This window comes from Ceratotherium simum, unplaced genomic scaffold (genome assembly GCF_057802395.1).
Source record: "Ceratotherium simum simum isolate JZ-2026a unplaced genomic scaffold, ASM5780239v1 HiC_scaffold_43, whole genome shotgun sequence".
Taxonomy (NCBI): Eukaryota; Metazoa; Chordata; class Mammalia; order Perissodactyla; family Rhinocerotidae; genus Ceratotherium; species Ceratotherium simum.
In genome coordinates, this window is record NW_028261259.1 from 8,131,784 (window position 1) to 8,157,773 (window position 25,990).

General features: G+C 45.5%; 1 protein-coding gene and 1 long non-coding RNA gene across 10 annotated transcripts in view; one reads left to right on the plus strand and one right to left on the minus strand.

Moving 5' to 3' along the window:
* The window catches only part of LOC147911526 (uncharacterized), an 11,526-nt gene extending 7,049 nt beyond the window's left edge, over nucleotides 1-4,477 (minus strand). Inside the window, exon 1 of the long non-coding RNA XR_015551009.1 lies at nucleotides 4,344-4,477. This is a non-coding gene — a long non-coding RNA (uncharacterized LOC147911526). The remainder of the gene's footprint in view (nucleotides 1-4,343) is intronic.
* The window catches only part of LOC147911527 (RCC1-like G exchanging factor-like protein), a 35,734-nt gene that overhangs the window by 3,141 nt on the left and 6,603 nt on the right, over nucleotides 1-25,990 (plus strand). For 3 of the 9 annotated variants that reach the window (XM_087428081.1, XM_087428080.1, XM_087428082.1), the window contains exons 1-4: nucleotides 4,563-5,146; nucleotides 13,084-13,132; nucleotides 18,151-18,220; nucleotides 24,892-25,059. In XM_087428081.1, coding sequence (XP_087284207.1) covers nucleotides 4,748-5,146; nucleotides 13,084-13,132; nucleotides 18,151-18,220; nucleotides 24,892-25,059 — 686 coding nt within the window. In that variant the 5' untranslated portion in view covers nucleotides 4,563-4,747. The other 6 variants (XR_015551003.1, XM_087428083.1, XR_015551002.1 and 3 more) reach the window with 6 other exon arrangements.

Sequence of the window (25,990 nt, forward strand, 5' to 3'; positions counted from 1 at the left end):
TAAAGGAATCCTGAGAAAAAAAGAACAAAGCTGGAGGTATCACACTCCTGATTTCAAAATATACTACAAAGCTATAGTAACCAAAACAGCATGGTACTGGCACAAAAACAGACACACAGATCAATGGAATAGAATCGAAAGCCCAGAAATAAACCCACACATCTATGGACAGCTAATCTTTGACAAAGGAGCCAAGAACATACAATGGGGAAATGAAAGTCTCTTCAACAAATGGTGTTGGGAAAACTGGATAGCCATATGCAAAAAAATGAAAGTAGACCCTTACCTTACACCATACACAAAAATTAACTCCAAATGGATTAAAGACTTGAATGTAAGACCTGAAACTGTGAAAGTTCTAGAAGAAAACATAGGCAGTACGCTCTTGCGCATCAGTCTTAGCAACATCTTTTCAAACACCACATCTGACCGGGCAAGAGAAACAATAGAAAAAATAAACAAATGGGACTACATCAAACTAAAAAGCTTCTGCACAGCAAAGGAAACCATCAACAAAACGAAAAGACAACCTAACAATTGGGAGAAGATATTTGCAAACCATACATCTGATAAGGGCTTAATCTCCAAAATATATAAAGAACTCATGCATCTCAACAACAAAAAACTACCAACCCAATTAAAAAATGGGCAAAAGACCTGAACAGACATTTCTCCAAAGAAGATATACAGATGGCCAACAGACACATGAAAAGATGTTCAAAATCACTAACTATCAGGGAAATGCAAATCAAAACTACAATGAGATATCACCTCACGCCCGTCAGAATGGCTATAATTAACAAGACAGGGAACAACATGTGTTGGAGAGGTTGTGGAGAGAAGGGAACTCTCATACACTGCTGGTGGGAGTGCAAACTGGTGCAGCCACTATGGAAAACAGTATGGAGATTCCTCAAAAAAATCAACGATAGAACTACCATATGATCCAGCTATTCCACTGTTGGGTATTTATCCAAAGAACTTGAAAACACCAATTTGTAAAGGTACATGCACCCCTGTGTTCATTGCAGCCTTATTCACGATAGCCAAGACTTGGAAGCAACCTAAGTGCCCATCAAGGGACGAATGGATAAAAAAGCTGTGGTATATATACACAATGGAATACTACTCAGCCATAAGAAACTTGATGAAATCCAGCCATTTGTGACAACATGGATGGACATTGAGGGCATGATGCAAAGTGAAATAAGTCAGAGGGAGAAGGTCAAATACCGTATGATTTCCTTCATTAAGTAGTAGATAATAACAACAATAAACAAACACATAGGGACAGAGATTGGATTGGTGGTTACCAGAGGGGAAGGGGGGAGGGAGGAGGGTGAAAGGGATAATTGGGTACATGTGTGTGGTGATGGGTTGTAATTAGTATTTTGGTGGTGAACATGATGTAATCTATGCAGAAATAGAAGTACAATGATGTACACCTGAAATTTTTACAATGTTATAAACCAATGTTACTGCAATAAACAAAAAATTAAAAAAAATAAAATAAAATAAAATAAAATAAAATAAAATATAGGCAATCAGACACAGGAAAAAAAAAAAAAAAAAGATATGCATCCTAGTGGATACTGTTAAAAACTCTGTCCTTTCAAAGTAAAGACAACAGTTCAACAGTTAGTTGAGAAGGTACCTGCTTTGTAGATATGGTTTTTAAAAGAGAGGTTTAAAAATATCTCCATTCTGTTACCATTGAGCCTCCTTATTTGGAAGAGTTATGTTCTGTCAATTCGTCGCTGACACTGCATGAGCAAGAATGAACCAGTGCTCCCAGGGGAAGGACAAGGTGAGGTTTCTGCAGCCTCTGGTCGTGACATGTTTGGGAACCTCTCAATGCACAACCTTGTCTTATGTGTGTCTCTTGAAAGACACCTTATTTCATATAGATTGTTGATTCATTAGTTGAACTCTCAGCCAACAGCACTATCTATAACGCATGCCTGAAGGAAGCTCATCTAACACAACCATTTTCTACGAAAGGCCCATCACAGGCTCCTTGTGCTTACGAACACTACACAACACTTCAGCACTACGTTTGAGGGCCATTCTAAAGAGCAAAAGCACCAAGGAGAAGCACAAAAGGTGACAAACGTAGCATTCCATAGATTAGAAAAAGGACATTTGTTGACATGAGAATTAAAACAAGAGTTTTAATACTGTAATAGCAAAAACTGGAAACAACCCAAATGTGCACCAAAAGAAGAACGGTCAAAGGAGATGTCGTTTACTCATACTAACATGTAACAGTGAAAAAGAATGGCATAGGTCCAAGGAAATTGTTACAAAAGTATCTCCAATGTAGTTTTGAGTGAAAAGAGGAGGTTACAGAACCAGGTCCATGTCTCACAGGAACAGGTCTGCCTGAGGTTTGATCTCCAAGTAGCTCTATCAAGCCTAATGCCAACTGCTGTGAAAAAGGAAACAAAAATTCTGTTTCTGGAATGTGCTATTTGCCTAAAGAAAATCTTGCAAGCATGTGGCTGGTAGGTTCATCTAAAAGGACAGAGAGCTGAGACTTTGCTGAGCTTACAGAATAGGATTTACGAGTTCTTTCATTCCCTGATTCCTAAGGAATATTTTTAAGTAAATGTCTGCTTGTGTGACAACATTTCACGTGAGACTCGCTTGCATTATAACCTGGTAATGAGGTTGTGGGGCTTAGCTAACCATTACCAAGGCAAAGTTTTGCTGGCTCTCCTCTCTACCAAAAGCAACCTAAAAGTTGGGCAGGACTATTTTGGGTTAGCTGGTGGTATTTGGGCTGGTTTGCAGCACACACACCCAAGAAGTCTCTCACCTCTGGGCCTCTGTACTTGAGGTAGCCTCTGCCTAGAACCTCTACCCAGGATGTGTAAATGGCTCACTCTTCATTTCTTCATGCCTTGGCTCAAATGTCCTCTGAGAGGTGGACACCAAGACAGGATTAAACGGGCAAGGATTTTATGAGGGGAAATGCTTCTGTAACAGAAAATGGGGTGGGGGAGCCTGGCAAAGTGGGAGAGCCATCAGGCCATGATGCAAGTCTGACTCTAAATGAGGGGGAGATAGAGGGAAGGATGGGTCCAAGTGTCCTACACTGCTGTATAGTCTAAGGAAGGCTTAGGAATGCCACTGGGGAGTCCTTGAGCACAAGCAGGTCAGCAGAGGAGTCCATGCCTCCCAGGAACAGGTCTGCCTGAGTGTCTATCCCTGCCTCACTCACTGATTCAGAGCAGTGCAAGGGAAGCACGACCTCAGTGCAAACACAGGATAGATCTCATAGCTCAGCAGACTACTGACTTCATAGCTTTGGTTAATTATGTTTGCTGCAGGTGGAGGCCTTTGAGGAGCAGTCTCCTGGATACCATATCTTATCAGTCAGTTTTCCCTGATCACTCTCTGCAAAACAGCCCCACAGAACAGTAAAACATCAACCACATTTCACCAAGAAACAGTAAAAACACATTTCAGACTGGATACAAGGCACATTCCAGGACAACAAAGTAATCTGAACTGGTGTTGGGAGTAGATTAAAACTGGATTACTTCTAGGGATCAAGCCATATCAAGAGAAAGAGAGAGAAGGAAACAAGGGAGGGAAGACAGAGGGCGTTGACCCTCAGCATTTGGGGCTAGTATTTGGCCATGTCCATCAGGGATCATAACCGGCTGCAAGACATCCTACAAGCCATAAAGTCAAAACACCTCATTCATTTACAAAAATGCATTTCATGTATTGACTTTTGTTTTAACCCGTCCCCTCATTTCAGACAGGAGATCCAGAAAAGGGAGACAACTACTCAGTAGCAGAACCAGGGCTAGAACCCAGGGCCCCAGACTCCTGGTCATTCATTCAGGAGGGCACCCCTTGTTCCTGGCCGCCTGCCAACCTGTAGGAGGACAACATTGGTGAGGACAACCTGAAGGAACTGAAGTTCTTGCCTTCACAGAAGTTCAAAGGAGGTGCTTGAGCTGGATCTTAGAGGATGACTAGGAGTTTGCCAGACATCTGAAGGGCATTGGAGGCAGTGCGTGCAAAGTAGGGAGGCCTGAAACAGCGCTGGGATCAGAAGGCACAAGTGGAGCCCTCTGCTCAAGTGGATGAAGTGCTGAGGAGCAAGGTGATCTGGGGAGGAAGATGCACTGTGGAAGACAGCGGGGAATGCCTGCAAGGTTTTTGGCAGTGAATGCCAATAGGAAGAGCTACACTCTAGCTCACTGTGGGTGGAGCAGGGACTGAGTGGCCTAGTAGCTGATGGGGGCGGGGAACGCCCACAACAAGGCAGGGAAGAGATGATGATGGACAGTGGCAAAGGGAGTACACAGGGCAGGGGAAGGACTTACCTGGAGATGCGCGGAGGGCGCCACCCCTCCAGCGTTTCCCAGGCTGATGCCAAGAGGCAAAGGGCCTCGTGACAGGAAAGCGCCCTGCGCCTGCCCGAACCGGGCAGATGCTTGGGAAATGTGTGCTGCGCGGGGAGGGGACAGCGCTCAGGCGGAGCTGGAGCTCAGAGGAAGGTCATGCACCAGGTGGCAGGGCCAGGACCTGGGCCCCATCCACCACCCTGAGGATTGCAGGTCCCTGGCTCCGCCCAACCCAGCCACCCCCCGTGGCTGCGCCACTGGGGGCCCTCAGCGCCTCTGCCTTCAGCCAATAGGAAACCTGGTGGCGGGCACATTCACCAGGGCCTGGGGTCAAGGGTCACACAAGTTGGCCTAGCCTGGTGGCCTGAAGGCCTGAAGGGGCGATGGCGCCGGCGGCGAGGGCCCGGCTGGGGCGCCGGCTGGACTGCCCGGGGCAGGGCGAGGGCTCTGAAAGGCGGCCCTGTGCTAGCGGAGCCGGCAGGAGGCGGCCGAGGCCGGGGGCACGCCGTGGGCCTGTAGGTTGGCGAGCGCGCAGCCCGCGCCGACCGCATCCTCGTGGGGGCTGCAGCTTTTCGGGGCGCAGGTTGCCCCCGCTTCGTGCTGCCCAGCTCCGGGCCGAGCCCCGCCCCGGCTCGCTGCCACGCTGCCGGGTGGAGCCGCTGCCATCCCGCCTGGAGCTGGAGCGGAAGGAGCGGGCGGCCCCTCCCTCTGCGCGTTCTGCCCGCCGCCGCCACTGCTCCTCCCCGTGCCCTTGGTCCCTTGAGAAGCTGCCACGCTGGAGGGTGAGACTCTGGGAGGGCGTCCGTCGAGCGGCCGCAGGCACGGGAGGGGGAGGCAACAGGGGCGCTGCCCGCCTTGATGGAGGCCCGGAAACGGCGGGTTTGTGGTGGCCCGCGGCATCCGCACCTCCCCAGGGGGTCGGGGTTGTCCCCACAGATCAGGGAGCAGAGGGAGGCTCAGACAGGTCAAGGGACAGGCCCCAGGCCCCACAGCTGATAGTGGTACGTACAGTGGGCTCCGCACTCGGGCGGTCGGCCCCGGAGGTTCTGATGTTAGGACAGCCGGCTGCAAAAGCTCCGGGACCTTGCGGGCCGGCTGGAGTCGGTGGACCAGTGGGAAAGGAAGCGTTAACTGGAGCAGGTACAGGGATGAGCGAGGAGGAGCGGAGGTCTGCACACACTAGGGTGTTTGCACAGGAGGCGTCTGCCTTGACTCAGGTTTGAAAGGATGGCAGCAGAGAGCGACCTGCGGTGGCTTCTCTTGGAGCCAACAGTCAGAAGAGCAAAACAAGGTGCTTAGGATAGGTTCTTGTTGGGGATGCTTGTGGGAATCTCGATGCGGGATGAAAAAGCAGCATATTGGACCAGTTTGGCTTCTGACTTGTCTGTCAAGGGTAACAAGTGATCTTGAACTGAAAAGGGGAGTTCAAGAGAAACGGGGCATTGAAGCTCCAGAGGAATGACAAGTTGCGTTGTTTTTTCCTTAATATTGAGTTGTAAGAGTTATTTATGTGTGCTGGATAGAGGTCCTTTATCATATACATGATATGTGCAGATATTTTCTGCCAGTCCACGGCTTTTCTTTTGATTTTCTTAAGTGTCCTTTGAAGAGGCAAATGTTTAAATTTTAATGAAATTCAGTTGATCAGTTTTTCTGCTGTGGATTGTGTTTTTGATATGTGTAAGAAGTCTTTGCCTAACCCAAGATCACAAAGATAGTTTTCCTATGTTTTCTTGTAGGAGCTTCATAGTTTTAGTTCTTCTGTTTAGGTCTATGAGCCAGCCATTTGAGCTGGTATTTGTGTATGGTGTGGGGTAGGGGCCTTTCTACATGTGGATATCCCATTGTCCTAGGATCATTAGTTGAAAGACTATCCTTTGCTTATTGAATTGTTTGGCACCTTCTTCCAAGTCAGTTGCCTGTAACAGTAAGGGTTTATTTCTGAACTGTCAGTTCTGTTCCGTTGATCTATATGTCTAACCGTATGCTAAAATTATGCTCTTTTGATTACTGTAGCTTTATAATAAATTTTGAAATTGGGAAATGTAAGTCCTCCAGCTTGTTCTTGTTTTTAAAAATTGTTTTGTCTATTCTGAGTCTTTTGATTTTCCAAATAAATGTTAGGATTAGCTTGTCAGTTTTTGCAGAAGTACTTGCTGGGATTTTGGTAGGGATTATGTTGACTTTGTAGATTGATTTGGGCACAAATGCCCTCTAAAAATTCTTTTGTCTTCCAATCCATGAACGTGGAATCTCTCATTTAAGTAGGTCTTTAATTTCTCTCAAGTATGTTTTGTAGTTTTCAGTTTACAAGTCTTGCATTTCTTTTGTTACAGTTATTCATAAGCATTTTATCCTTTTTGATGGTATTTTGAATAGAATTGTATTCTCAACTTAATTCTTGGAGCGTTCCTTGTTAGTATATAGAAATACCTTGGGTTTTTGTATATTGACCTTCTATCTTTTGACTTTGCTGAACTTGTATATTAGTTTTATATGTTGTTGTATATTCCTTAGGATTTTCTACATACAAGATCGTGTTGTCTGGTTGTCTGTGAATCAAGACAGTTTCACGTCTTCATTTCCAATTTGGATGCCTTTGTTTCTTTCTCTTGCCTAATTGCACTGGGTAGAGCCTTCAGTACAGTGTTGAATTGAAGTGCTGTCCGTGTTCTGTTCCTGATCTTAGGGAGACAGCATTCAGTCTTTGACCATTGCGGGTGATGCGAGCTGTAAGGTTTTCACAGATGCCTTTCCTCAAGTTGAGGAAGTTCCCTTCTTATCCTACCTTATGCGGAGTTACTTTTCTTTTTTAAAATCCTGAATAGGGACTAGATTCTGTCAAATGCTTTTTGTATATCTGTTGAGGTGATCATGTGATGTTTGTCCTTTATTCTGTGACTAGGATATATTACGTTAGTTGATTGTTGGATGTTAAACCAGCTTGCATTCCTGGGAGAAATTCCTCTTGTTCTTGGACAATAATTCTTTTTCCACTGGGTTGGTTTTGCTAACATCTTATTGAGGATTTTTTTCGTGTGATGTCTTTGACTGGTTTTGGTATGAAGATATTCCTGGCCTCACTGAATGAGTTTCTGGAAAAGTTTGTGAAGAATTGGTGTTATTCCTTAGGTAAATGTTGGGTTAATTTACCAGGGAAGTAAGTCATCTGGGTCTGGACTTTCCTTGGTAAGAAGAGTTTGTTTTATTACTAATTTAATTTTTTTAAGCTTGTTATGGGTATATTAAAATTTTCTGTCTCTTCTTGAGTCAGCCTGGGTAATTTGTGTCTTTCCAGGAATGTGTTCTTTCCTTGTTAGTTATCTAATTTGTTGGCATAAAGTTGTTTGTAGTATTCACTTCTGATCTCCCACAGTTCTGTAGGTTGGTAGTGATCTTCTCTCTTTAGTTCCCGATTTTGGTAATTTGCATTTTCTCTTTTTTCCTTGGTCAGTGTAGCTGAAGATTTGGCAACTTTATTAATATTTTAAGAGAACCAAATTTTGGTTGAATTCATTTTCACTATTGATTTTCTATTATCTGTTTCATTGATTTATAGTTCAATTTTTACTATTTCCTGTAATGCTTGCTTTGGGTTTAGTTTGCTCCTCTAGTTTCTTAAGGTGGAGGGTTTGGTTAGTGTTGAGGTCGTTTTTCTTTTGTAATGTAGGTATTGGAAGCTACATTACAAGCTTTAAACTTCAGTTTAAAGCTCAAATTATGAGTTTGTCTCTAGGCACTATTTAGCTGCAGCCCATAAATTCTGATATGTTGTATTTCCTCTGTCTTCATTCACCTTCAAGTACTTTTCAGTTTTCTTTAGAATTTCTTCTTTGACCCTGGAGTTATTTAGAAGTGTTTAATTTCCAAATATTGATGGTTTTCCTAATTTCTTTATTGTTTGATTTCCAATTTCATTCTGTTGTGGTTATAGAACATACTTTAATTTCAATCCGTTGAAATGTATTGAGATTTTGTTTTTTCGCCTAGCATATGGTCTATCCTGAAGAATGTTCCATGTGTGCTCTAAAAGGATGTGGATTCTGCTGTTGTTTGGATGGAGTGTTCTAGAGATGTCAGGTCAAGTTTGTTGATAGTTTCTGGGCTAATCTATTGTTTGCTCCTACTATTATGCACCACCCAGGCAGCTTCAGTGTTCCTCATTAGCCTCTCATTGTTTTCAACAACCATCCCAGGAGGAAAGGCTGTTTGCTCTTGGTGATATCTGCATCAGGTCAGAAAAATAGAGCCTTGTTATTGTGGTCTTGCAGGGAACCACCAGGCAGAACAAATGCGAGTTCTCTGGGAGTGGGGCTTTGCAGTTGTTCCAATCCTTTTCTGCCTCCCCCCGTGGCTGCCAGATTGCTGATTTCCACTGAAATTGTGAGCTGTTGGTGTTGAGGGCTCCTGCAGAGCTGAGGAGAGGTGGATGGGACTAGGTCAGATTAAAATGCGACCAAGCTTGCTGTTCTGACTGAGAGTCAGCTGCTTTCCTGGAGTGAACCTCCCCCAGATTGCTTGAAGTCTTTGGTTCTTTGTCAGAGTTTTGAAAAGTGGATTTTGACAGTTTCCCCGTGTTTTTGTTGCTCCACTATTTTCACTGACGTTGCTCAATCCATGTCCTTTGAATGTAGTTACGGATGTGGTTGGATCACATCTGCCGTTTTGCTGTTTGTTTCTTTATGTCGTTTTTATCTCTCTGCTCTTCCTTTGAGGCCCTCTTTTGTGGTTAATAGGTATTTTTCTAGCGGACCTTTTAAATTCCTTTGTTGGGTGTTTTACTATATTTCGTTTGTTTTTTTTAGTAGTTGCTCTTGGGATTAAAATATGTGTCTTAATTCATCACAATCTACTTCCGGTTTTTAGTGACCTAATCCTGAGGAAACTAAGGCAACTTTGTTCCAACATTGCTCCATTTCCTCCTCTCTCGTTTGTGTGGTTGTTCTGATATATACCACATCTTTATACATTTGAAGCTCAGCAAAGCAATTTATAATTATGATTTTGTGCGATTGTCCTTTAAATCTCTTAAGGGATGAAGATAGACAAAATATATTTGTGCAGTGTTTTATATTTACCTTTATAATTACTTTGACTGATGTTCTTCATTTCTTCTTGTGATTGTTACTGACCATCTGCTGTCATTTCCTGTCAGCCTGAAGGACTTCTTTAGTTCTTGTTCAGACGCGTCTGCTCTCAGTGAATTCTGTCAGTCTTTGTTTGGTCATGTCTTTATTCCAGCTTCAATATTTTTTAAAGTGTAATTTTGCTGGATATAGAAGTAATGCTTTGTTGACAGTTTTTGTCTTTCAGACTTTGAATATGTCATTCTATTCGTTTCTGGTCTCCATAGTTTCTGATGAGAAGTGAGCCGTGAATGTGATTGTTGTTGCCTTGTACCTGATGAGTCCATTTTCTTTGGATGCTTTCCAGAGTTTGTTTTTTAACGGCTTAACTGTGTTTTGTTGAGCATCTGTGATCTGTAGATTTATGTTTTTCATAAAATTTGGTGGGTTTTCTGCCATTCTTTCTGTAAGTGTTTTGTTCTACTTTCTTTCTCTCTTGCCCTTCTGAGACTCCCATTTCCTGAATGTCAATACACTTGATGTTGTGCCACAGGTCTCTGCAGCACCATTCGTTTTCTTTTTCAGTCTTTTGTTTTTCTATTTTTCAGAATGAATACTTTCTATTGGTATTTCTTCAAGTTCACTGATTCTTTCTTCTGCCATCTCAAATCTGCTGTTGAGCCTATATAGTGAATTCTTTATTTGTTATTTTGCTTTACAACTTTAGAATTTCTATTTAGGATTTTTGTGTTTGTATTTCTGTATTCAGCGTCCGTATTTGTCAAGTCATTGTCATCATGTATTCATATGGTTTTTTAACATGGTCTTAAAATAGTCTTTGAACAACAGTTCATTGAAATCTTTGATAAATCTAACATCTGGGTCAACTGTGTGTCAGTTTCTGTTGGCTGCTTTTTTCCCCCCGGTATATGTCACTCTTTCTTAATTATTGTATTTTTTTTTGTTAAAAATTGGAGTTTTTCATGATATATAATAACAACTTTGTATTCTGATATTTTTCATACTGAGGTTTTTTTTTTTCTTTTTTTAAATTTTTATCGACTTGATTTATAGCCTCAGCCTCCTGGGCTGTGCGTGGCCACTGATGTCTTTGCTCGGTTTCTGTTTTGTCCCCCTCCCTCTTATTTTTTTAGCCTGACTTCCTGAGGGTTGCCCCCAGTCTGCATCCCTTTGTGGTCAGCCAATGATTTGCGCTGAGGTTGTGCTCAAACACCTTGAGCTTCTAAGGTTTCTACCCTCTACCTTTGATTGTGTGTAGGTTGGAACCACATCAAAGTTCAGCCTGTTCTCCAGTTTCCTCATCTTTACTTTCCACTGGTGCTCAGGTCTCATCTGTCCATTCGTTCAGTTTCTCAGTCAGCCGTGGATGTGGGCAGAGGCTTCTGTTGCTCTCTCTTTTCTAGCATCTTCCCATGAAATTTCTGGCTGGTCTGCTTCTCCTCTTGCCCCAATCAGGATTGCAATCAGACTCATCGAGGTGTGCATTGTACTTGTTTGTTTCCTACTAGTTTGCTGATGGGCATGAGTTTGCACCCTCCAGTTTCAACATCCAATGTAAGTCTGTGCTTTCTGGCAACAAAGCTGAAGGTTTTCATGGCCAGCCCTGCCCTGTTCAAACTTCTGTGCTAACTGAGCTGGGGCGGACGGAACAGCACAAGACAAGAAGTCTGAAGACTCCAGCTGTTCTTACCTGTAGTTCTCGCAGTCTTCTGTGAATAATTCCTCAGTTTATTTGTGTTTTATTGATTTATCAGGCTGTGAAGTGGTGTTTTTTAAATAATTTTGTCCATTTTTGTAGTTCTTTTTTGGTGAGAGCTTCACTAACCTCTTCACTCCACCATAGTTGGAAGTGCTCTGCTCGCACTTTATTATAACACACATTACTGAATGCTGACTCTGTGTCAGGTGTTGTTCGAAGCCTTTTCTCATACTAGCAGATTTAATAACACAGTAGGTCCTCACCAAGTATTTGTTGAGTGTTGAATCAACAGCTACTACAAGCAATTAAAGAAAGCATAGAGTGCTGGACATCCTTTGTGGACTCGCTTCTTTTCTATGTTTCCTGCCGTGTGGTCCGGGGCTGTCTCCAGCCTCCCCAGTGGGTTGTTTCTGTGGAGCTAGAGCCGTTCCCAAAGGCCAAGGAACTGACCTTTTTGACTCACACAAGGATGCATGTGTATATGTTCCCTGTGAATGTGAGGAGAGAAAATATCACAGGGCAAAAGGAAGGATATGTCACTTTGTGATGACTTGATTAAACAAGTCACCAACAAGTCAAATTTAAAGGAAATATTTAGCTAGCTTTCTTCAGGCCATGATGCAATTAAAAAAATAATCTTTTTTTTTTTGCTGAGAAAGAGTCACCCTGAGCTAACGCATGTGCCAATCATCCTCTATTTTGTATGTGGGTCGCAGCCCCAGCCTGGCCACTGACAAGTGGTATACGTTTGCATCCTGGAACCGAAGCCAGGCCGCCCTAGGAGAGCGTGCCAAACTCACCCACTGGGAACTAGTCCACAGGGCCGGCACCCCCGCCAAGAAAATTCTTCACATTTGTTCTTTATTGGTCAGCTGGCTTTTCCTAAGGATTAGGTTTATATATAGTCTCTGAGACTGACTACAGAGGCCTGTGATAAACTGTAAACACCCAACAGACAGTGGGGCGTCATTTGGGTTACCATAGAATTTGTCGTCCAGTTTGTTCGAGAGTGAACTTTGGGACATCAGGTGTAAGCTAGGACTACCCCAGGCCACCCGGGAAGGTGCTCACTCTGGGTTTTATGGGAAAGGAGCCGATTCTAAAGCCAGTCTGCCTTTGGCTTCAGCCCTACCGAATCCTCAGTTTCCTCATGCGGCTCGTGAAAGGGAGGATTGATAACATCACATCGCGTTTGGGTGAAACACCCAACAGAGTCATTGGGCTGTGAATGTGTCACTTTTGCTGTGGCTGTGGTATGAATGGTTCTTCATGGCAGGTCTTTGAGAATGTCACAGTGCAGCATCAGGGTCAAGAGGGTGCATTCTGGAATCAGACAGACTCCACTTCTTAGCCGTGTGACTGTATTAGACAAGTTACTTAATCTCTAGGAGCCTCGATTTTCTCCTCTATCGACTACTCCTCTTACTACCACCAGTAATGATAATGAGTACATGCCGTCGCTCTTACACATGAAGTCAGGTACTATTCACTGTAGGGGCTTTAGCTCTATTAACTCATTTAGTCCTGACAGCAACCCAATAAGAGAGATATTATTCTGAACTCCAGTTCACATAGAGGGAAACAGTCACAGAGAGGTCAAGCAGTCTGTGTCAGGTCACACAACTGGTCAGAGTCTACCAGCTGTAGACCCTCTGGTGTTGCGAAGATTAAAACGAAGGTTATGTTCAACTTTACTGCTTTGCGAGACTGTGTCTTGGTGAATGGGGAGGATCTGATAACTAGATCCTTGGGTGAGTGTGAAGATGAAATGAGATAGTGCATCTCAAACACTTAGCATGTAGCAAACATTCCATAAGTGTTGGTTGCTGTGTTAATAGTGTGTGTTCTTGGAATGGGTAAACAAGCTGCCATTTATTGCTGGAAAAACTGGACGTCCCAGATCAGTGAATGCTTTATGGGAACTCTTTTTCAGATTTCACCTGCCGCCTGTGGCCATGGATTCACACTGCTGTCCTCTAAAAGTAAAGATGGGACGAAAGTTTGGGGGATGGAACTCAACAGAGATTCTCAGTTTGGATTTGACAGGAGCCAAAAAGAGAAAATTGAGGCTCTCCCCTTGGCTTTTTCTGCTGTGATTCGCTGAGGAAGCTCCCTCTGATTTTCAAGAATCTGATGACATAAAGCAGACTGTAATAACAACATAGATGGAGTCTTGAAAGGCACATTGTTTGGAACTATCTGGACTAGATTATTTTCAGCCTGTTTGGTAAAGGTCCTTTGCTGATAAGTAGGGATGTTATTTTTTGGCCCCAGAGTGATGACCTTTGTTTCCTAACTTGAGATATCCTGAGACACTCTACAGTGACTAGAATGTGGTCTGGGCAAAAAATTCAATGAAAGCCTTAAGATGGAGGCTTTATTCCAGATATTTGAAATTGGATTATAAAATGTTAGAAATGATTTATGATATTTTCAAAAGTAGACACTAGTCAATCAATATTATGAGGACCATATGAAACATTTTTTAAAATAAAGGAGAATTACCCAGAAATACATACTGGACAAATCTTTCTTTTCATTTTTTTCCCTCTTCCTTCATTTGTATGCAAATGTCCGTTTATAGAATTTTGATCACAGTGTATATTTTGTTTCCTGCCTTTTTTCACTGAATTTCATATCAGAATCCTTTTACCCTTAGTATTGAAGTCTTTATTGGCTGTACGATGCCAAATGACATTTCTTTTTACCTTTTGTTTTGAATGATTGTAAACATATGCAGAGTGGATGGAATAGGATAATGCACCCCATGGACCGTCACCAACTTCCACCATCGTCAGCTCATGACGATCTTGTTTTACTCATTTCCCCCATGTGATCCCTCAGCAAATTTGGAGCAAATCATAAGAAAATTGATTTCATTCATAAATATTTCAGTACATATCTAAAAAAATAAGGACTGAAAAGAGTGGTAAGTATAGCATCACACCTAAAAATAATGAACAGTGTAATCCCTTAATATCAAATACTTTGTCAGTGTTCAAACTGACAGTTGTCTCATAAGTGTCAATAGATTTTTATTTTATTTTAAAAATTTATTTGAATCCAAAGCCAGATAAGGTCTAGACATTGCAAGTGGTTGAGAAGACTTTTATAGTCTTTTAAGTCTGTTTGAATCTTTTTTCCTTGAAATGTATTTAATGAAGAAATGACATTGTTTATTCTATAGAATTTTCCAGTCTGCAGTTTGTTGAATGCATCCCTGTGGTGCTGTTTGACATGATCCTCTGTCCTCTGTATTTCCTGTCAATTGGTAGTTGGAGCTAGAGCCAGTTTACCTTTCAATGTTATATAGTAACATTTCCCAGGCCCTTAGGGGTCTATGCAGATAGTAATGGGGGATGTGAATCACTTGTCAGTATTTTAAAGTACTTCATATTTTCAGCTACTAATATGAGCTAACAACATTGTCCATTTTCTTTGATTTTGCCTAGAATCACATCATCTCATTGTGATAAACCAGTTATTTCATGCAGATCAAAAGCTTTGTCTGCAAATTATATCGGTCACTGATGAATATGGATGGACAAGTAGATTATTATAACAGTCATAATGCCATTTATTAGGTAGATGAGATGTTTTTAAAGATGGGGATCATAGGAGAAGATAGAGGGTCATTAGTGAGGAGTATGTTGAGAACCAGTGCGTTCGCAAATCTTCTCCTCAACTCCAGCCTCCACTGTAAATAGTGAAAAGTTCATTGTTTAAGACCTGTCAGAGGAATTCCCTATGTAGACCAATCTGGCCTCTCCAGTAGGATTATAAAGAACACTAAGCTTCTTCTTTAAATCATTTATTTATTTATTTATTTTTTGTGAGGAAGATCAGCCCTGAGCTAACATCTGATGCCCATCTTCCTCTACTTTATATGGACGCCACCACAGCATGGCCTGACAAGTGGGGCGTCGGCGTGTGCCCGGGATCCAAGCCAGCGAATCCGAAGCGCAGCGCGCCCACTTAACCGCTTGCGCCACCGGGCCGGCCCCAAGTTTCTTCTTTAGAGTGACTTCTAGACAACATTCCCTCTTACTTGCTTATTTAAAAATTAAAATTTTCTGTTTTGAATACATAACATATTTGCATAATTCAGAATCGTAATGGCGCCATAGAACATATGATGAAGAGTCTGCTTTCCACCTCTGTCCTCCCAGCATCATGATTTTTCTCCTTGTCGTTAACAGTTTCCTGTTTATCCTTCTGGAGAGATGTAATGCATGTGCAAACAAATGCATCTACAAATGTATTCTTTTTGCTTCCTTTTATTAGAAGAGGAGTCATATAATATGTGCTGTTCTTCACCGTACTGAGAAATCCTAGTGGCTATTGCAGAAAGTTGCTATTGCTTTTACTTTTCTGAAAAATTCAAATGGTGTGAAATGACATGTGAAGAGCTTTCTTTAATAAGACTAAGGATGCTTTTCAGTAACCCCATGTATCATGGAGGCAGTGTGGTGCAGTGGGTTGGACTTGGGGACTTATGTGGTTTGAGTAAGTCGTTCTGATCTCACTGTGTAACAATGTGGGGGTGGGGCAGTGTCATCTCTCATGTTAGAAGTGCTCTGACTCTGCATCAGTGCACTCGCCCTGGTTGTGTTTGTTTCAGCGAGGGGAGACGCGTGTGTTTTGGAGCTCTCACCTGTCCCACTGCCTCTGGACATACCTCAGGAGACACAGGTGCTACAGGTCTCCTGCGGCAGAGTCCACTCTCATCCTGACAAGACAGTGAAGGACGTGAATTGACCTGTTCAAGATTGATGGAGGGTGGGGGACCACTTTCTTGCCATAGGGCCTGAAGTGACCCATTTGATTGAGCCACATCTGATTGTGAAGCTTTGGAATTTCCCGAGCAAATCAGGAGCATGGCTCAAGAGACTGTGTTGGACAGACTTGGCTGACTCTTTTCTGTTCTCTGCTCTCTGTGGTTCTTGAGAAATCTCAGGTATTTATAAACATGACAGCGTACACCAGGCAGCCTCATCAACGCCTGCCTTTGTTGTGAAGTCGCTGAGCTGGGCTATGTGTGTAAACGGCTTTTCTACTGTACTGAGAGAAGCCTGTTTGCTAACACTTCCTCCAAGACGCGGGGCTTTCAGAGTCCAGGCTCTTGGGTAACCCCGACCGTCTCAAAAAAAGCGGTTATTCCAGGGAAGGCCAACTTGACGAAATTCATCACATTTCATTTTCTGACTTAGGGTGCTTTGTAGGAAAAGGCGAAGGTGGTGATTAGGAACTCTTTCCAGAGGGGCCTTGGCCTTGAGGGCAACCTGGTGACAGGTGCAAGGAATGGGGTGTTATGAGTGGTTCGGAGGATTCAATCAGAGACGTAAAAGAAACTCCACTCCAAACAAATGGACTGAAGGTATTTTTTATTATATAGAGGATAGTAAAGGCGATAGTCCTCCAACAGATCTGAATAGGTCAAGTAATAAGAGGGAAAAATACCAGCTCGATCAGAAAGGGAAACACCAGATCGACTGAAGGGAAATGACACAAGTCAACGGGAAAGAGAAACACCAGGTTGACTGAAAAGAGAATACATCAGATCAATTACTTCACAATAAATCAATTACTCACAACATCCACACCCCACTGCTGGGAGAGTCCTGTCAATCGACACGGCTGGTTGGGAATCATACATCCTGGGCAAGGCGTCCCTTCCTCAGGTAGAACTCTCACCAGGCCTCGCTTTCCAGCTGTTTATATAAGCAGTTACAGAGTTTACAGAGCAAGTATTCAGTGTTTCCATGCACAAAAGATTATCAGTGGTGTACGTGCACTGAGCCCCCTGGCTATTGTCGCAGCCCAGTAGTTGTGTACGTGCATTGTTTTTGTGGTTTCGTTCCAGCCCGGCACAGATGGCCAGTCAGCCCCAGGTTACGGCGCCCAAAGGGCCTTGAAATTTTTACACATTGCAACTATGTCCATGGGAGAAGGGCCAGTTCCCACCACGCAGAAAGCAGCTTTTATATTTCTTTTTGTGCTGCTGGCTGTAGGTCAATGGAGTGGCCAAACATGGCTGTACTCATGTCAAGACATGGGGGTGCTGAGGCCTATCACAGGAGGTGCTGGCCTCTCATGGAATTCCTGAGAGGCAGAACGAGAGCCCAGAGGGGAAGCAGAGGGAAAGTACAGGTGGCCCAGCCTGTTGCAGCATGTCTGGACCCCAGCATGCCTGGAGGTGTGCCTGCACTGGCTGGAAATATTGGAGAAGGAAACCCAGTGGCAGTTGGGTGAGCAGGTGGACTAGGACCGCTTTCCAGACCCCTTTCCAGTCCTGACATCCTCAGATTCCCCGAACCTGTAGAACTGATTTCATTGGTGGTGGTATTCTTTAGTCTTCAGCCTGGGCAACAGCTATTACGGACAATGTGGAAGGAAGGTGGTGGAAAATGAACTTTACAGGTGAGTTCCCACAAGGACTACCCCTCCCCAAGTTGTATTGAGCATTAAACATCTCTGGAGTGATTACTATGTGATAGAGCCACAGAGCAGTACAAAGCCAGGTTCCTCATTCCTGAGAGGATCAGTGAGCGCTTCCCGGAGATTTGTGGAGGGTGTTGTTCCATCTCAGGGGGAGATCCGTGCATCAGCCTGTTGGGAGGGAGGGCGCATGAGCATTGATTGGGATGCCTGGACCTTCTTTGGATTCCTTCTTTATTTTTAGCCAAATTGATTAACTTCAAAAATTCCTCTGTTTCAGTTATATTTCTGTTGGTCTTTAAAAAAATTTCTCTCTAGTTCCTCGCGTTATGCTAGTTGGTCTAAACACCAGTCTCAGCTCTGGCAGCATATTAAAATCACCAAGCGATTTAGTTTGTATTATTTTACCTTCGCACCTGTGTCTAACTCTGCCTTCTTTTTAACCTAGAGAGTTTCCCTAGCAGTTACTATGTGTGTGTGTGGGGCCGCCAGTGAGGAATGACAGAGGGGAGGCCAGAACCCCACAGTGCTTACCATGACCATATCTCTTGATTCTCTCCAGATTGCCCTCAGCCATTAGCGGAAGTCACAAAGTCCACAGAACGCAGGCCTTCGATGGACAGGTGGTCCGGGTAAGAGGCGTGGGCTGAGAGCCAATCATTCTGCACCCTGGGGCACTTTTGAAAGGGGGAAACTTGGGTGGGGTGATGGGAAATTTCTTAGGGGGATTTTCTGAGTTAATACATTTTTTTATGCAAATGATTGCCTGGCTACTGTAGACCAGGATGTACAGTACTGGAACATGGGGTACCAAGTTGAATAAGGTTTGGGGGGGATAACACTCTAGTGGGAGAGACAATTGAAAAAACTAGCTGTACCCGAGTGTGTCCTGGCGCTGTGTGTGTTCCAGGCTGGCTTTATCTTGTTCACCATTTATTCCCATGCCTGGGGCAGTTCCTGGCACATGGTAGATAGCTATAATCAATACTTAAATACATAAATGAATGCATACAGAAAGTGCTATAAGAGTAGCAAAGGGGAGTCGTTAAGTCTTCCGGGGGTGGAATGGAAGGGACAGAAGGCATCGTGGAGGAGGTGGCAGAGGAATTTACCAGATAGACTGGGGATGGGTGGTAGGAAAGGTTTCATGGCAGAGGGGAGGAGGCAGGTGGAGACTAACTGCTGAGAGCAAGTGGCGTGGCTGGAGTTTGGTATGCTTACAGGAGAGTGCTGTGGCATAGGCTGGAAGACAGGTGGAGAGTGAGCGATGCAGGGTTTTCTAAGGTTGGGGGAGGAGGTGATGAAGGCCACTTGAGAAGGCGTGGGGAGAAGGGACATGTGGAGAGACATGTAAGGAGGATTGACCAGATTTGGGGCTTGATAAGAGGTCCAGGGAGTGAGCTAGAGGGAGTGGAGCCTGACTCCACTGGCAAATGAGTGGCTGCTGATGTTCTCAACCCAGATGGGGGAGTCCTAGAGGAGGGGCAAGCTTGGGTTGAGTGGGAGAGAGAAGCGAGGAGGAGGTAGAGAGTGAAATTGCTTTTAGTATGCAGTAGAGTATAGTGCTTCTTGCACAGACTTGAAAGTCCCATGGATGCGAATTCAAGTCCCTGCTTCCCCATATATTAACTGGATGACTTTGGGCAAGTTACCAACCTTCTCTGAGATTCGGTTTCTTATTAGGTGTTCCTGGTTATTGACTTAGCACAGTGTCTGGCATAATAAGCATTTAGTAAATGGTGCTTTTCATTAGGCAGTTAGAAAAGCAGGTCTGGAACTCAGTAGAGTTGTCGGGATTGGAGATAACAGTGTACAGGTGACAGGGAAAGCCTTGGAAACGTATGCAGCCTCCCAGGGGAGTGTGAAGAGGAGGAGAGAAGAGGACAGAAGACTGACCTTGGAGAAGGATTCCAACACTGAAGGGTAAGGTGTAAGGCTGAGCTAGGGAGCAAGATTGAAAGCTATTGGAGAGGCAGAAGAGAGGGATGGGGAAGAGAAAGTCTTGTGGAGGAGGGAGTGATTCCTCAGGGATGGACTGGGATGGAGGAGCTCTTGGGTCTTCTCCTTAGGACATCTCGCCCTTTCCTTTAGCAAGAGCCGCGTCAGTGGAGGGGCAGGCAGAAACCAGGCTGCAGTGGCGTGAGAAAGAATAAGAAGTGGAGGTTGTGTGGGGCAGCATGCCTGGATCCGGCCCCCTCGGGGCTCAGGAGCAGTAGGGAATGTTCCCGTACTTTGGGTCCCTTGAGCAGGACACTGGGCTTCCAAGGATTTCTTCTCATCAGCCTTCCCTCTGTTTGTCTGATAGGTCGCCAGTGGTCAGGACTATAGTCTGTTCCTAACGTATAAAGGAGACTTCTATTCTGGGGGATGGGGCGCAGCTGGGCAAACAGGTAGTGGATCTTACACCCCCTTGGGATGGTGCAGTCTGGAGCTGTGAGCGGTGGTTCTTTCATGGGCTAGAACCACCTGCCTTCATTTGACTCTTACCTCTCTTATCACTTCCTGGGGCCACTGTTCTATTTGTCCCTTCCCAGTGCCCTCACCCCTGGCTCCCATGGAAAGGAACCCATAAAGGATTGGGTAGAGGATTAGAGCCAACCCTTAGCAGAGGAGCTGTGAGCCTTTCTCTCAGCAGAGACAGGAAACCGTGTGAGGCTTTCAAAGATAAAACAAGTGTCCCCTAAAAGGAGCTTGATGTTCACTGATTTGAGAAGAATGTGATTAATGCAGGGAGGAATGATTGAGAAATTTTCTCAAGCTCGTATATTTAACCTTTTTGTTTCTGATATTGGTCTGAAGGGAAGGCCATTAAATATAAGAATAAATCTTGTAGAAATCCTCAGTAATCCTACCAGCACATGAAATCATCTTTGTTCATTGTCTAGTGTTTTCTTCCAGTCCTCGTTCATATGTGCACTACTTTTTTTTTCCTCCAAACCCCAGTAGATAGTTGTATGCCATAGCTGCACATCCTTCTAGTTGCTGTATGTGGGATGCGGCCTCAGCATGGCCGGAGAAGCGGTGCGTTGGTGCGTGCCCAGGATCCGAACCCGGGCCGCCAGCAGCGGAGTGCGGGCACTTAAGCGCTAAGCCACGGGGCCGGCCCTTTTTTTCTTTTCTTTCTTTTTTTTTGATGAGAAAGTTTCGCCCTGAGCTACCATCCGAAGCCAATCCTCCTCTTTTGTCTAACAAAGATTGCCCCTGGGCTAACATCTGTGCCCATCTTCCTCTACTCCTCATGGGACGCCGCCACAGCATGGCTTGACAAGTGGTGCATCGGGATCCGTACCTGGGAGTCCCGGGTCGCCGCAACGGAGGAGCGTGCACACTTAACTGCTCCGCCACCGGGCTGGGCCCCATGTGTGCACATTTGTATACAGTAATCACACCATAGGTGTGGTTTTATATGCTTGTTTTATCATTTATACTTACATAAAGCATTTTTCCATGGTGGTAATGTTTTCACAGTTACAGTTTTTAATATTTGTATGATATAGCATCAATTTAATTTATCATAATTAATTATTCATTTAACTATTTTATTAAATAATTACTTAAGCATTTCCCTGTTGTCATGTGGCATACTTCTTTGGAGGCGGAGTGCAGTGGCCATTGGAGATATCATGACATTTATCTTGTGTGCATACGTGACTTTTTCTTTCGTTTGGATTATTGCTCTAGGATAAATCCCAGGAGTGTCAAAGGAGTAGGATATTTTTATTGTTGTCAGAATGTGTTGTTAAATTGCTTTCCAGAAGTTTTACCAGATGATATTGCCAGCAGCAGTGGGTAGAAGTACCACTTGAATTTTGTGGGTGAGGCATCTGGGGGGGCTTAGCTGGGTCTTTGGCTCTGAGTCTCTCCAAGGCTGCAGTCATCGTAGGGTTCCACTGGGAAGGCTCTGCTTCCAGGAGCACACTGATGGTTGTTGGCAGGATGCAGGGGCCCCAATTCCTTGCTGGTAGTTGTCCAGCAAATGGTTGCTGGCCAAGCCTTCCTCGGTTCCTTGCCATGTAGGCTTCTCCATGTGGCAGCTCCCAACATGGCAGCTGGCTCCGTCAGAGTGACCAAATGAGAGGGTAAGACGGAGTGCCAGTGAGACAGAAGCCGGTGTTCTCTCATTTAATCTGGGCAGTGACCTCCCTTCACTTTTGTTGGCCTTCTGCATGTGAGAAGCAAGTCACTAGGTCCAGCCCCCACACAAGGGTGGGAAGTACACGTGGGTGTGAACAGCAGGAGACGGGGATCACTAGGGGCCATTTTAGAAGTAGCCCGCCACAACCATGATATTGACAGTGGCCTGAGCCTCCCCCTGTCAGTGACAACAGTGATTTCTTTCCAGTGACACTTGCCAGAGCACAGTTAGGTAAAAAAGCTCTCTGCGAGCCAGGCAGCAGAGGCCAGGCCCCAGCTCTGCCAGCCTCACTCACCTAGGTGTACACTTTCTGGATCAGTAAACCCCTCTTTTCCTTTTGAGTCAACTTAGGGACTGTTGTTGTTCCGCTGTCTTCACCAAAGCACTTAGAATCTGTCTTTCCAAAGCACTTAGAATCTGCCTTTCCAAAGTTATCCCTCAGCAGATGCACCAAGATCAAATCCTGCTGGAAAGCTAAGTTGGCCACACTTCATCCTCCAGACCGCTGACCCTCCCATCTCTCGCTGTCAGCAGAAGAACCTGCCTCCTGTTTCATAGAGGAAACAGATGCCGTCAGCTGTGAAAGCCCTCAGTCTCCCACTCGGACTCCTGCACACTTGCCTCTACCTGTCCCTGCCCTGGGTCCCTTCCCTTTATAGCGGTGGGGGAACCGTGTCTCATCCTGCTGAAGCTGATGCTTCTCTCTGTGCCCTGGATCCCATCTCCCCCCGTTCCTCAGAAGCCTCACTCCATCTGCTGGGCCTTCTTCCCCATAACTTCAGCGTCTCCCTCTCTACTCGTCCCTCGCCATCAGTCTTTACACATGACTCAGGTGTCTTCCACCTTAAGAGGCCCTGTGTGGAGCCCTCCACATCCTCCCATTCCCCCAAGTCCCACCTCTTCGCTTCACCTCCTGCCTCCACTTCTAGGCCAGACTTCTCAGGAGCTGCATTGACTTACTGTCCCCATTTCCTCATCTCCTTCTCATTCCTCTGTCCGTTCCACTCAGCTTCCACCCTTATCAGTTTGCTGAGTGGCTCTTGCTAGGGTTACGGTGACTTCCATGTTGCTGAAAACAATAATAAAGAACCTGGAGACCATTGTCCAATCTTTCCCTTTCTTGATCTCTCAGCAGCGTTTGACATTGGCTATGACGTGCTGAGCATCTTGGTGAAGAGCGGTCTTCCTTTCGCCACTGTGACAGGGTTCTCTGAGGGCTCTCTTCCTTTCTCATTCCTTCTGGGCTCATTTCCTGCCTGTGCTCCTGGGCCAGGCCCTCCCATGTCGGAGGTCCCCATGGCAGGACTGTGCTCTCCTCCTTTCCTCTGCCTTCTCCTTCAGAAGATCTCACCCTCACCGTGGCTGCAGTCACCGTCTGTGTGCTCAGGACTCTCCAGCTGTCAGCTGAGGCCCAGCCTGCTCTTGGGAGGTGCAGACATCTCTCAGTGCCACTTGACGTTTGCCCTTGGCCATCTCTAAGCACTGTGAGTTCAGTGGGTCCAAAAGTGAACCCCTGCTCGTCCCCCACCTGCTCCTTCTCCACTGTTTGCCATGTCCACTTACGTTCCCCTCTAGGAATCATGTCTACTCCTTACTTAGAACACTTACTGGCTACGCATTGTGCTTAGAATAAAGACCAGACCCTTCCATGATCTACAGCATCCTGCATGATCTACCCTCCCTGCTCCCCACTGGCATCTTGCAAATATTCCCCCTCATCCCCTGGCTTCATCCACTCGGCCCTTGTTTAAACTCCCTCAGTGGGCCATGGCGCCTCCCTCCCTGTGCAGGTACTGTCTCCCTTACGTGGAATACCGTGCTCTCCCCTCCCCTCCACACTCCTACTCATCCCTCAGACTGCGTGGATAGAATGAAGCCTCCTGAACACTCCTGCCCATGAACTACTTCAGGCTCCCTGAGTTTCCTCACGGAGGCCCCTGTCCTGCCATCCTTGCGGTCAACGCAGATTAATTGGGTGATAATTTTGGCTGACATCTGCCCCCTCCACTAGACTGAACTCAGAGAGAGGGACCGGGTCTCTTCCTTCCCCTCATGTTCCCATCACCAGTTAGATGTTTAGCTTATGTTTGCTGTTTGGGACATATTTGTGGAGTGAATGAATGACCTGGCACTTATCTGCTCCTTCCATTCACCAGAATCCTTCCAAGTTCTCACTGGTTTGTCTTCCTAACAGTATGGACCCTTCCTGTGACTCGGGTGAATGTCCCCCGGTACTTGCCTTTCTCAGTTGTGGGGACCGTTAAGCACCTGGCATGTAGGGGCACGGGCTGTGCTGTATGAAATGGTGAGAGCCTCTTGCAGGAAGGTCATTGGGAAGCTGTAGAGGGGTCGATGGCGAAGGGTCAGTGTCTGTTGGATTCACAGGCACAGACCTCAGCCTGAGGGAGGGAACGTGGCTGTGGGAAGACCTAGTTAGAGTGAGTTCAGTTAATAGAGGGTGAGGGTGACGTTCCTGACAGAACGATAGTAGCCTTGGTTTCTCTGTAGACAAATAGCCAGCCCAGAGCTTAGTAATTCTGTAGTAAACCTCTGGAGTGGAGAAGGAACTGCTTTCTCCCCCTCCCATCGCCTGGGCCAGAGACTCCGGCCCTGCCTTCTCCAGAGAGGCTGCACCAAGAAACAGAGACAGAGGGAGAAGAGCCTTAGGGTTTCGACGCTGAGGTCCTTGCCCCTGGGATGAAACATCTGGCATCACTGATGGGTATTCCACTTTTTATAAGCAAAACATCATTTTTGATGGTTTTCGGCATCTGGCCCTAAGTTGTTTTGTACTTGGCTTGCTCTCCTGGTCAGTGTGAAACTTAGAGCTGTTAGTAGGGGGACAACTGTCCTTCTGAGGCTCTCCTGTGTTCACATGGGGTTTCTGGGTGATTTGTTGACTAAGCCCCTCCAGGTTGCCCTCCAGGTGTGGGAAGTTTATATTCTGAGCTTGGTTAGTTTGCTTGACATACGCCCAGAGTAAGAATTTAAAAGAGGAGAAAAGAAACTGATTCTTTTCCAAGTGTCATTAATGTGTTTTTGCCAAGCAAGGAAGAGAAAACAATCCCTGTGGATCTAAAGCATCCCGGTGGTGCAGTTTGAATTTCTGGTGAGGAGGGCTGCACTTGGTTTGACTTACTGACCGCTGTTTTTACTGTCATGTCGAAGGACATGTTTTTGTCTGAGGCTACGGAATTCTTGGCAAGGGACCAAACCTAGTGGAAACTGCTCTTCCGCAAGTGATTCCACCCACTTTCTTCAGCTTGATGGAGTTCAACCCAGAAGTCCAGGTTTCCCGCATTTGCTGTGGACTCAACCGCTTTGCTCCCCATACCAGTAAGTGGCCAAGCTCGTGTGGCCCCAGTGATGGGCTGACTGCACTCTCTTGGGTTCACCCCAAGCCGTGGGCAGCTTTCAGTGTCCATCCATCCAGTGGAGGGGCGCCCCACGTGGATAATTACAGAGAGCAGATCATCCAGACGTTGTTTGGCTTGAAGTTGTATAATGTGTGTCTTTTTTCATCCTGGAGTTTTGTTTTTGGTTCCTTTGGTTTGTGGTTGGGCTCATGTGAAAGTGAATTTTATCAAGAGGACGCCAGTCGGTGGTGGGGGGGGACCCTCGAGATGTCGGGTTGTTGGGGAACCCAGCAGAGGTTTGGTGAATCCCCGGGAGAGCCATTGGGAAATGAAAGTGTGGGACTCATCCCGCTCCTGGCCAAGCCCAAACCATGACCCGACCCAGGAATGGGGGACGGCAGGACGCTGATTTGTCAGATGCCCTGGGGTTTTGTGGAGGAAAACATGCCCCATTTTTCCAAAGTGCCGAGAGAGAATGATCAAAGCCAAGGCTGGAATGGAGCTGTTCTTGAAGGTTTGCCCAGTTACAAAGCCATCAGACACCCAGGTGCCTCCCGCCCTCGGATGTGCGCTTTCCTTGATTGCCTTTCCTGTTCCAGCACAGTAACTGTCGGGTCAGTCTGCTAGTCTTTAATTGACCTGACTGGTAAGACTGAAGAAAATTAATTTCATTTTGTGGGGATCCTCACGTAAATTCGCTATTTCCTTGCACCCAAGAATGTTAATTTGTAAATCTCAATTACTCATCTCTGGTGAGTTATTGTTTTCTCTTTAGGCGTCTGGGCCGGGACAATGAGTTGGGTCATCCTCGTTTGTGTTCTCTGGCCCCACGCTACTGTGAGGACTATCCAAGGGCCCCCCGACCCAGAGTCCTGACTGCCCTTCAGTTGTCTTCTGATGTTCAGATCTCA